The sequence below is a fragment of the Prionailurus viverrinus genome, chromosome E2, assembly GCF_022837055.1.
Source record: "Prionailurus viverrinus isolate Anna chromosome E2, UM_Priviv_1.0, whole genome shotgun sequence".
Classification (NCBI taxonomy): Eukaryota; Metazoa; Chordata; class Mammalia; order Carnivora; family Felidae; genus Prionailurus; species Prionailurus viverrinus.
The window spans coordinates 27,946,248-27,957,661 of NC_062575.1; the positions used below are offsets into that span (position 1 = coordinate 27,946,248).

At 51.4% G+C, this 11,414-nt stretch overlaps 1 protein-coding gene across 1 annotated transcript; it reads right to left on the bottom strand.

Moving 5' to 3' along the window:
• Window positions 1–308: 308 nt before the first annotated feature.
• TEPP (testis, prostate and placenta expressed) lies at window positions 309–9,140 on the bottom strand. Its single transcript, XM_047837204.1, has 9 exons — window positions 9,042–9,140; window positions 8,061–8,285; window positions 4,887–4,948; window positions 4,447–4,621; window positions 3,948–4,009; window positions 3,672–3,736; window positions 3,262–3,294; window positions 2,018–2,119; window positions 309–343 (listed from the first exon to the last, which is right to left on the bottom strand). Exons 2-8 carry the CDS (start codon window positions 8,281–8,283, stop codon window positions 2,089–2,091), a joined length of 651 nt encoding a protein of 216 aa, XP_047693160.1. The 5' UTR covers window positions 8,284–8,285; window positions 9,042–9,140; the 3' UTR covers window positions 309–343; window positions 2,018–2,088.
• Between the last annotated feature and the right edge of the window lie 2,274 nt (window positions 9,141–11,414).

Genomic DNA, 11,414 nt, shown 5'->3' on the forward strand with positions numbered 1-11,414 from the left:
AATCTATCCATTCTCGGAGCTGTCATGCTGGGGGTGGCACTCAGGGCTGCAGAATGTGGCTCTGACACCTCACGAGGTTCTGCCTGTGGCTTCCCAAGGTTCAAGCCAGGTGGACTGCCCTTTGGGCTTGGAGGAAAGGGTTTCTTCCTGCATGAAATGGCAGGAGGCTGGGTGCCTTCTGAATAGGCCCTCAAGGATGCAGGGACTCTGTGATCTGCTTACTTCTTCCTGTCTGCTCCTCCCCATGTTCTGGCTCTGTTGTCAGCAGAACCCGATACATGAGGACAGACAGACACCACGGTTCCTTACCTCGGTATAAGGATAGTACCCATCACCTCCACCCCTAAAAGAAATTTAAAAAAGCCTACTGTCTGTAAGGCAGCCTCTGTCTGCATTATCAGACAACAACACAACTCATCTCCTTGTTTTTTACCCGAGATTGAATAAAAGACTTCCCATTCTGGGAAATAATTTATTCTACAAATCTTGAGTGCAAACTATACATGAATACCGTGTCAAATACTGGGACTTTCTTTGAGTCCTGAGCCCTGGGTTTGGCTGGAGGTGAATGACTTCCTGATCTGGGCCTCAGTTTTCCCCATCTGTGATATGGGATAGCGTTGGTTCTGGTCGCTTTGCAGAGTGTTTATAGGGCATGAGGTCTGGAGGAGATAAATGAGCCACATGGCATTGTGTTCTGAATAGTGTAATATAGGCTCCAGAAATAAGAGGTTGGTAGTAGTCTTTAAATTCCTTCCACATGAGGGGTGCCTGGGTGGCTCAGTCGGTTGAGCATCCTACTTCAGCTCAGGTCATGATCTCAGAGTCTGTGAGTTTGAGCCCCGCATCGGGCTCTGTGCTGACAGCTCGGAGCCTGGAGCCTGCTTCTGATCCTGTGTCTCCCTCTCTCTCTGCCCCTCCCCCACTCATGCTCTGTCTCTCTCACTCTCAAAAATGAATAAATATTAAAAAAAAAATTAAAAAAAAAATCCTTCCACATGAGACCTGGCCTGCATGCAGTAGGTGCTCAGTAAATATTAGTGGAAGGAGATGGGGAGGGTGTAAGTAACCTAACCTTTGTGGACGCTGACTCTCCAGAAAATCAGATGACAACAAGGAGCCTCTCCATGAGAAAATGTATATGTGGGTGGACACATCATTTTGTTCACGATCTCACAAGGTTCATGGATCCCTGAGGTTCCAGATCCTAGCAGCAGAGTCTTGTTCAAACAGTCTTTGAGCTGGGTGGCTATTTACCTGATTGGGATCTGTCCTTGCACACTGCCCACCAAGTGGGATGTGGATGGGGTATCTAGAAGGTCTGGGAGCTCAACATTTATCCTGGCTCTCTAACCATGCCAGAGACACTCTTCCTTAACCCCTTTGAGTTTGGTTATCCTGGCCCTGGCCCAGGACTGCCTATGACTGGCCCCAGGACATCGTGCTTTCCTCTCTGTAGTTTGGACAGATGAGGGCTAGTCCTGAAGCTCTGTGGATAGAGCAGACAATGCTTGCTCTACACCCAGAGGCTGCCTCTAGGCCACCAGAGCCTGCCAGGCCCAGAGAAGCCCCCTATCAGAGTATATTGGTGGAAGCTTTTGAGAGAGGTGTCTAACAATCCCTTTTGACCCGGGCCCAAGTTCAGCATCTGAAGTGGAGGGAGCCTGGTTGTGAGGCTGCAAGCAGGGGATGGGGCATAGGGAAAACCCATTTTGCAGGCAGCCTATCTCTACACCTCACCCCTGGCTGAGCCCTGGCGCTTAGACTCTGACTCTCTACCTGGGGTCATGAGACAGCTTTCTCCAGCCTCCCACCACTCCTCAGGAGTTGGCAGGAGACGGGTAAAGGTAGGACATCATCATCCCGAGGTACTGACCCCTCTCCCAGTCCATACAACACACACACACACACACACACACACACACACACACACATGTGCCTGGTTCCTTCCTGGGGGAGCATTAGGTTTATTTCCAGTCCGGCTGAACTTTTAGGGAGATGGGTGGTGCCACCATACCCGCTCTGTCCTGCTGGAGAACCGGAGATGGCACAGCCCAGCAGCCTGAGGACTGGCTTCCTTTTCACAGATTAATGCCAGGGGGTCAGGTAGTTGACACGACTGTGGAGAGAAACAGGGGTGAGGCAGGGGCCTCCAGGGTGTCCTGGAAAGTCAGGCTGTCCTTCTCTAGGGTTTTCCCCCAAACCCACCACCCTGTCCTCGAGGCTCTGAAAACACACCTTCCATCCTGCCTTTCTATGGCTCAAGAGCCTTCAATGGCTCCCTGTTTCCTTTTATTTATATATTTTCAGTGACTCTGCTTGACTTTCAGGCCCCCCCTCCTCCACTTTCACTTTGCCTCATCTTTTGTTTCCCATTGATTACAAATAATGTACTGCTTTGCTCATTTTTCAAACATTTAGTGCACCTGCTCTAGCAGGCACTATGTAGCAGTAAGAAATCAGAAAGCATTCCCTTGTGTGTGCACAGGGTGGGTGAGAGAAGGCAAGCTCTCCAATGATAAGTATAATGCCATAGTCTGCATGCTGTCAGATATGCGTGCACATGTGGTGAGCGACCCAAGGGGGTTTAAGCTAGAGGGGAGAGGCAGGGGATCAGCAAAGACTTCAAGAAGGATGGAACATCTAGGCTGGGCTTTCAAGGGTGGGGAGGGATTTTCCAGGCAGAGAGGGAAGGATTATCTAGGCCCAGCAACAGCAGCAGCAAAGGTGTGGAGTGCCTGGTTGTGCTGGTCCTTTGGATGATACCCAGGAGTCTGGTACTGCTGCCGTGGAGGGAAGGAGGCTGGGTACGTGGGAGATGACCAAATGATGAAGATGCCTGAATACCTTGCACACTCCTGCTGGGAACATGAGCCTCAGCCCTTACCACCTATCCACATCCTGGAAGGCAAACTCTCAGTTCTTTCCATCATGTATCTTATGTGCCTGTTTAGTTTTCCAGCCGCCTTCCTCCCTGGTAAGCCCTCCTCCTTTTGGCCTAGTCTGAGCCAAATCTGGTGAGACAGGCACCCTGCTCCCCCCCATCTCCCAGCAGGCCATCCTTTTGCCTGGCGAGGATCTCTTAGGAGGGAGGCAACTCAGTCCCCCAATATCACCTCCTGGGGGACTCGTACCAATCCCTTGGTGCGAGGCCCCGTGGGTGCAGTGGGGTCTGAGAATCCCCAGAGTCCAGAGGCGGCAGAGGCACAGCCCCAACGGGCGAGTGGCTAGGTGCGAGCAGGGGCGGGGTCACTCCCCTACCTGTAGATTGAGCCGAAGCGTCGGTAAGCATTCCTGCGAAAAACGGAGGAGGAAGGTGAGCCAGAGGTGGGGAAGGGCGACCCTATCCAGGAACCTCACTCCCATCTCCAGAAGCGCCATCCCACCAGAAGGATTACTAAAGTCCACCCTCGTCCCACCTAAGACCTCCACTCCGAAAGGGTGGGGTTGCCAGGGGGGACTGGGCGACAGGGTGTTCCGTTTGATAGGAATTAAACACCCATTCATTTTGAGACTGCAATTTTTTGGAGGTGTATTGGAGCCCAGCAGTTCTTCCCAGGTCTCACAGTTTCAAGAGTCACTAAGTGTACTCTGAAGAAGATGGCCATGTACTCTGAGGCCCATCCTCCCTCCCTGAGGTATGGGGTCCCGGGGTCTGTGCCATCACTTACAGGGTGTCGAAAGGCAGGGGCTTCTGTCCGTAGCGGTCCAGGCTGGGGTTCTGGTTGAGACAGTACTGGCGCAGGGCCAGAGGAATGGGGGGTCCGTGATTCTAGGGGGACACTGACCCCGGCCCCCGCCCCGCACATTGCTCTCTGCCGGAGATCTTAGCCCTGGGGACTGGGAAACCCTGCCTGGGCGTCCTTTCCCCTCCCCGACCCCCGTGTTAGCCTCTCCTTCCCCACCCCCTGGTCCCCAGGGACAGGTCAGCGCGCAGCCCTCCTTACCCGCCAGTTCTGGGTCACCTCGGGCTTCAAGTACCGCACCGCGTAGCCACTGAAACTCTCCACTGCGGAGAGACCGCCCATCTGCAGCCCCCAGCCCTCCGCGGACAAACTCCGCCCCCGCTCTTACCTGAGCCCGCCCCTAGATCAAACCACGCCCACACACTTGTTATTTGAGCCAGTCCCGCCTCCCCTGCCCCGCCAGAACAAGCCCCGCCTCCAAACCCTGCTCCAAGGGCCCCAGAACCAGCCCCGCGCGCAGCCTCCGCCCCAATGGCGTCCTCTGGCGTGGACCTGGCCCCAGCCACCTCCACAAGACGAACCCCACCTCCCTGTCCCTCAGCCCATTTCGGTCCCGCTAACTCTCTGTGCCCAGCTGCTCCTCAGCTTCCCCGCTGTCCTTGCCACAGCCCACCTGATGCCGCCCCCCTCAGCCCCCAGCCGCAGTTGGCTTCCCGGGTCTCTCCCGCCTTATGGCATCCTCCGCGCCCAGTAGACTGACCCCTCTTGTTCAGGCAGGGCAACTTGAACTCGCCAGCCGAGGACACGAAGCGGGACCAGTCCTCAATGGCGCGAGTGAAACAAGGCCAGTCCACCCGGTTGATGCCCGGCGCGATGGGTACCAGCTTTCCCTCATGGCACCTGTTTCGGAGTCTCCGGCCGGTTTCGGTGATGTCCTGCCGGGCGATGGGAGTCAGGGCCGCGTGGTAGGTGCCGAAGCCTGGGGGGCGACCCAGACCGCCCCATAGACAGGAGCTGATAACTTGGCCCATCTGACCCATGGGCCTGATGGAGGGCCTTGAAGCCCCTAAAGGAGATGGGAAGGGGGAAGGGCCACAAGCAGGCAGCTGGAGAACCAGAGGTACTTGGGGCTGGGCACAGGCAGGACCTTCACACCGTCTCCCCTGAGCAAACCCAGGGCCAGAAGCAAAGGACACTCACCAAGCACTGCAGAGGTTTATTGGGGACACCGAAAAGTGTGAAGTAGGCGTTGTCAAAGTCATCTGAAGAAGAAAAAGGAGGGAAGAGGTAGGTGTCTCCTCTACTTTGGACCCGAGTCCTACTTCTGGGAATTTATCCCACATTACAGGTACACAACTGGGAAATGATATGAGTAAAAGATCTACCCATTTCAACATTGTTCATAAGAGAAAATGGCCGGGAATAGCTCAAGTGTCTCATTCAAGGACTTGTTAAATACACTCTGATACATCCTCGCTATGCAGCTACTCAAAATAAACAGGAAATTCTCGATACAAGACCTCCAAGGTGCAGAAGAGTATATGCTGTATGCTACCTTTTGCTTTAAAGCACAAAACTGAGGAGATTGGAGGCAGAGAAGAATATACATTCAGGTCATCACCTTAACCATGTCATCAAACTTGGCATCACGAATAGCAGGATAACAACATTATGTGCCTCCTGCTGAAGCACTATGGCAAGCATGCAAGATTCTGGCCAGCGATGTTTTACCTGGTTAATCAAGCCACCCCATCCAGCTTCTCGTTTACAGAAAACAGTCAAGGTAAACAACACCCTAAGGAAACAATCACTCGCATTCACAATGTAGGACTGTCTATCATGTAACTATTTTGAACTCTAAAAAGTCAATATGAGGGAAAAATGGAAAGTGGGCAGACTATTTCAGACTGAAACTAAAGATATGTAACACCCAGTTGCAATGCACAATCCTAGATTGCAGTCTGGTTCCAGAAGGAATTTTATTTTATTTATTTATTTATTTAATTTTTAATTAAAAAAAAAATTTTTTTAACATTTATTTATTTTTGAGACAGAGAGAGACAGAGCATGAATGGGGGAGGGTCAGAGAGAGGGAGACACAGAATCTGAAACAGGCTCCAGGCTCTGAGCCGTCAGCACAGAGCCTGACGCGGGGCTTGAACTCACGGACCGTGAGATCATGACCTGAGCCGAAGTCGACCACTTAACCGACTGAGCCACCCAGGCGCCCCTTTATTTTATTTTATTTTATTTTATTTTATTGTTTTTTGTTTTTGTTTTGTTTTGTTTTGTTTTGTTTTTTTGAGAGAGAAAGAGCACGTGGGGAAGGGCAGAGAGAGGGAGAAAGAGAATCCCAAGCAGGCTCCAGGCTGCAAGCACAGAGCTAGATGGGGCTCAAAGTCACGAAACTGTGAGATCATGACTTGAGCAGAAACGAAGAGTTGGACACTCAACCAACACCCAGGTGCCCCCAAAAGGATTTTAAAGCTATGAGATATCTTTAGGGGTCATTTGGGACATTTAAATATAGACCACATATTATGTGTTAGGGAATTATTGTTAACTTTCCTAGATGTGATAATGGTATTGTGTCACAGAGGAGGCTGTTAGCAGTGGGAGCTGCTTGCTGAAGAGTGTGGGAGAGTGTGAGTGTGTGTGTGTGTTAGAGAGAGAAGAGTCAAATATGGTAATACAGTACCCGAAGCAGGTGGAAGGCAACCGGTGTCCATAGTATTATCCTTCCAACTTTTCTCTATGTTTGAATACACTCATAGTAAAAAGTTAGGGAGCAGAAGTATATATATTTGTATTTGCATTAATAAACAATGGAAGGATACATTAGGAACTAGATGGACACCTGTAAATCAGCAGAGGTGGAGAGTGGAGGCGGCGAGGTGTTAAAACGTACATTATTACAGCATTTTGAATTTTGAAGCTGTGACTTGATTACTTTTATTAAAAGCATATACTTGCCATAAAATACATATCTAAATCAAGAGCGTTCCCTAAAAATGTAAATTGCTGGTTTCCAAGAGCCTTCCCACGCAGCAGTTAGTGGGAGCCCCGTGGCTGCTCCCTCATAGAGGGACAGGTGGGGGGACCCCACTTCACCTTTCATCCCTCCCTCCTCCCCACCTCCCCACCCACCTCTGGCATGTCCCATCTTGGCCCCTGCAGGGCTCTGCACGGGACCTCTGGAGGTCTCCATGCAGTCTCTGACACCCTCACCCCACCTGTCACCTCAGCTGCAACCTGGGCCTCATTCCAGACTCCCTGCTCTTGCTCGGCACCCACTCTGTTACCAAATCCTGTTACTTTATCTCCTAAATACCTTCCCAAACCCTCTCCTGTGGCCAAGACACTGTCACTCCTTCCTGAAGACTGTCTTCCCTCCCGGTGTCTTAACACCCACCCCCCTTATCCACCTCTGGTCCTTCTGGGCCATCCTCCACCCCCTCCCCACCCCCAGAATGCTCAGACTTCTTTTCTGCTTCAGGTCTTCAGAGGTTCCTCTTTCTCTCCCAAGTCCAGACCCCTGAGCTTAGCAACAGGGCCCTTTCTGAGCTGTGCCCTTCTCCCCTCCCCAGCTCTTACTGTGATCACCAACTTTACCCTTTGGCTCAACCACCACCCCCCCCCATGTTCACCCAACACCTCCTGCAGCTTTTCTTTTCCAGGCCCCTGTACATGCTGTTCCCTCTAGCTAGGACACCTTTGCTTCCCCGCCGCTGCAGCTCAGTGTCAGGCACCAAGCAAGTGCTTAATAAATGTGTGGAAATGAATGTGTATTCCTGCATCTATGCATGCATTCATTCATTCATTCATTCATTCATTCATTCACAGGCACCCCCACCTCCACACCCAAGCCGCTCAATGGATGAAGACTTACTCCTTGGGCCTATGTGGCCTTTTCACCCCAAAGACGCTCAGGTCCTCCTCCTATTCACGGTAAGCGTGAGGAGGCTGTTCCTCTTTTCCATCTGGAGAGCAGGTTGGGCAGAAGCTGTCATTATTGCTTTTATTATCACTCCTACTACTGCGACAACTGACTTCTGCTCAGCTCTCTCTCTCTGAATAACAACCGCCACATTATTGTTGCGCACGTACTATGTACTGGGCACTACGTTAAGTGCTTCTCTTGGCTTGTTTTAATCTCACGATAACCTTGCGAGGCAGGCGCTGTTATCATCCCCATTTTCCTGATAGGGAAGCAGAGGCTCAGACCTAAGCAGAGCTGGGACTAGCCCTTTTAACGTTTTCATGTGCCACCGACGGCCTTGCCCTCTACCAGGGCTCTCCTTGAAACCCTCCACCCACTCCTTTCCCAAAGGCCCAGAAGGGCCGCGGACACCAGCGGCAGCCAGGTGGCCTGACCTTTGCGGCAGTAGGTGGTGGAACGGCAGTGCTCGTCCGAAAGACAGGCCCTGACAGAGTCCATGTCCATGCGGCGCAGGCTGGGCAGGGCCGGGTGGTACAGCTGTCGCTTCACGCCAGCCAGCTGGTTGCGCGTCCGCGCCACCGGCAGCGAGATGGCCGGGGACCCGTACACGTGGGTGGAGCCGTCCTCCCAGGGCACCAGGTCGACGTTGCGGGCCATGGCTGGGGAGCAGAGACACCCCGACCAAACACTCTCCTGAGGGGTAGCGCGACCTTGGCCAGTGCGGATTTGTCTACTCGCCCAACGGTCATGGACGATGTACCCTCGGCTAGGAGCTCCCCATGTGGTGTCAGGGACACCCGGACTCACGCACGCATGCGCAAACACACAACGTGCTCAGGGCTCTGGCAGGTGAGCACAGGGTGTGTGTGGTTGGGAACAGTCTAAAAGAGGAGGCGTAAGAGTCTTCTATTCTTAAGTAATGATCAGGAAGAAGCAGCAGCAAGTGGGTTCAGAATTTATCTCAGTCTGCCCCTGGGTAGCTAATTATGGACTTCTGGCCTTAGCTAAAGTGCCTGGCATTTACTCAAAATTCTACAGGGAGATATAGGAAAGTTTTAAATAAGGGGAGAGGCACGAACTACAAGAGATATGAACTACAAAAGCATTGCTGGTTACTCAGTGCCTCCCTTTAAAGAGCGGCTATTCCCACAGCCTTTCGGTCATTTAAACGTTAGGAGAATTTGTTGAGCCGGCTTGCTTTCTTCCTGACTCAGTTACAGGTGCGAGAGGGAGGTGGGCGGTAAGTGGGGAGGAGGAGCGAGGACCTTGGACCATGGAGGAGCAGGGAGAGGGCAAGGTGACTGACCTGAGGAAGCTGTCTCAGGGGGTAGGCCTGCATGGGGAGGATGGGGAATGGGGCGGGGAGAAGTGGGGGGGAAGGGACACACTGCTCCTCACCCACCGACAGTGGCTACCTTGTCTGCAGGGCACAGGCCCCAGATGCACAGGCCTATGAGGGTTTTCTGCTCTTCTGACTACTCAGTGGGGAGAAGAGGCAGGAAGATGGGCTGGCCTCAGAGCCTTATACAGTAGGAGCACAAAGGAACATTCTGCAGAGACAATGCCCACTGCAGCCTGATTGTGAGGACGCCTGCTCCTCGGCAACCCTGGCAACTAACTGTAGGCTCTGAGGAGAGGAGCCAGCTAGCAAGGGTGCTGTGAAATGGCCCCTGCTTTCGGCTTTCCTGAAGGTTGCTGTCTCCCAAGCCTTAGCACAAGCCAGGCATGTTGAGAAATGTCTGAAAGGAAGTGGGCTCCCTGGAGGCAGCCATACGAGGGCTAGCCAGGGCAGGCTGTGTGATCCTGGACTAGTCGCTGTCTCTCTCTAGGTCTCAAGGCTCTGTGTTAAGCAAGACCCTAGGTCCTGCCATGCAGGGAGACTGTGGGCTCTCCTGGAAACCTGAGGGCACTGCCCTGCCTGCCTGCCAGCCCTTGGGTCTCCAAAGGTGGCGATTAGCAGTGGCCAGTATCCAGGGTCAGCATAAAGGGATCAGGGAGAGTGGTGGCCTCAGCAGGATAGGGATTAGCAGGTGATATTCTAGCCCTGGCCCACTGGAGTCCTGCAGCCTCCCTCCCTCCTTCCCAGGAAACAGAGGTCATGAGTGCCTAAGCCCAGCACCTGAAAGCCCCGGGACCTGCCCACCATCCTGGTCACAACCATTGGTGATGGACCCCACATGTGAGGAAACCCTGGGGAGAGTCTGACTTGTTTGCCTGTATTGGCATATGCCCCACATATACCTGTCCAGGTGCTGAGAGTGACAGGTCCAGAGACCCCTCCTGTGAGGTTCACGCAGGATTTGGCTCCCTACCTGCTCCACCTCCAGGGCTCCATACAGCCCCCAGACAGCATCCCCCAAGCCCTACTCCTCAGAGAAGACTTTCCTGGAGTTGAGTCTACTCACCACCCCACCTCCAGTTTATTTTTCTTTTAACGTTATAAAATATAAAAAAATACAGAGAATGCATAAATATAGAATGTAACTAATAATTTATAAAGCGAGAGCTCGTGTACTATTATTCAGGTCAAGACAAGAGGTACTACTTTGCAAAACTGATTAGCAGTTTCTTAAAACATGAAACATAAAATTACCATATAACAGCAATTTTACCCCTAGGAATCTTCCAAAGAGAACTGAAAATATATAGGTCCAGGCAAAAACTTACATGCAAATGTTCACAGCAGCATTATTTCAAACAGCTAATAAGTGCAACAACCCAAGAGTCCATTGACTAGTGAGTAAATAAATTCCACCATGGAATACTCAAGAATTAAAAATTATTATTGTTTATTAAATTTTTTTATTGTTTATTTATTTTTGAGAGAGAGAGAGAGAGATGCAGAGCATGAGCAGGGAAGGGGCAGAGAGAGGGAGACACAGAATCTGAAGCAGGCTCCAGGCTCTGAGCTATCAGCACAGATACCGACATGGGTCTTGAACCTGTGAACCATGAGATCATGGCCTGCACCGAAGTCAGACGCTTAACTGACTCAGGGCCCCCCAAATTAAAAAAAAATTTAAGTTTATTTACTTATTTTGAGAGAGACAGAGACAGTGTGAGTGGGGGAGGGGCAGAGAGAGAGGCAGAGAGAGAGAACCCCAAACAGGCTGCATGCCACCAGCACAAAGCCCAATGCAGGGCTTGAACTCATGAAACCGTAAGATCATGACCTGAGCCGAAACCAAGACAGATGCTTAACCAACTGAGCCACTCAGGCACCCCGGAATACTCAAGAATTAAAAAGAAATGAGGTATTGATATATGCTCCCATGTGGAAGATCCTCAAAGACATTTTGCTAAATGAAAGAAGTCCGACAAAAAACCAGTCTGCTTGTTGTATGATCCATTTATAGAAAATGTCCAAAAAAGGCCAATTTTAGGGGACAGAAAGCTGATTAGTGGCTGTCGGGAGCTGTGGCTGAGTATGGGGAGTGATTCCCATGAAGCATGAAGGGTCTCATTGGGACAACAACGGCAATGTTCTAGAACTGGATGGTGCAGGTTGCAAAGCTCAGTCAATTTACTAAAAACCATTGAGCTGTACAGTTAAAATGGGAAAATTTTATGGCTTATAAATTATACCTCAGTAAAGTTGTTTTAAAAAAAATTGATGCCAGCTAAAGAAAGCAAGAAATGATGCCAGCCCCTAGAAGCTTCCACCTGCTCCTCCCCAGTTCCAACCCCCTGCAAGAGGTAACCGCTCTCTGGCTGCATAACGTCACCACATGACTGCTGCTTTTCTTTTTCCTCTTACTACCTACGTGTGCAGCCATAGACAAGACAGG

Bases quoted from the DNA above. Each gene is read 5' to 3' on its own strand.
- TEPP (XM_047837204.1), bottom strand. From the start codon at position 8,283: ATGGCCCGCAACGTCGACCTGGTGCCCTGGGAGGACGGCTCCACCCAC. The intron at 4,010-4,446 runs GTCAGTCTACTG...GTCTCTCCGCAG, and splicing joins GCCCTGCCTGAACAAGAGGG to TGGAGAGTTTCAGTGGCTAC. The intron at 2,120-3,261 runs GTAGGGGAGTGA...TTCTCTCCACAG, and splicing joins CGCTTCGGCTCAATCTACAG to TCGTGTCAACTACCTGACCC.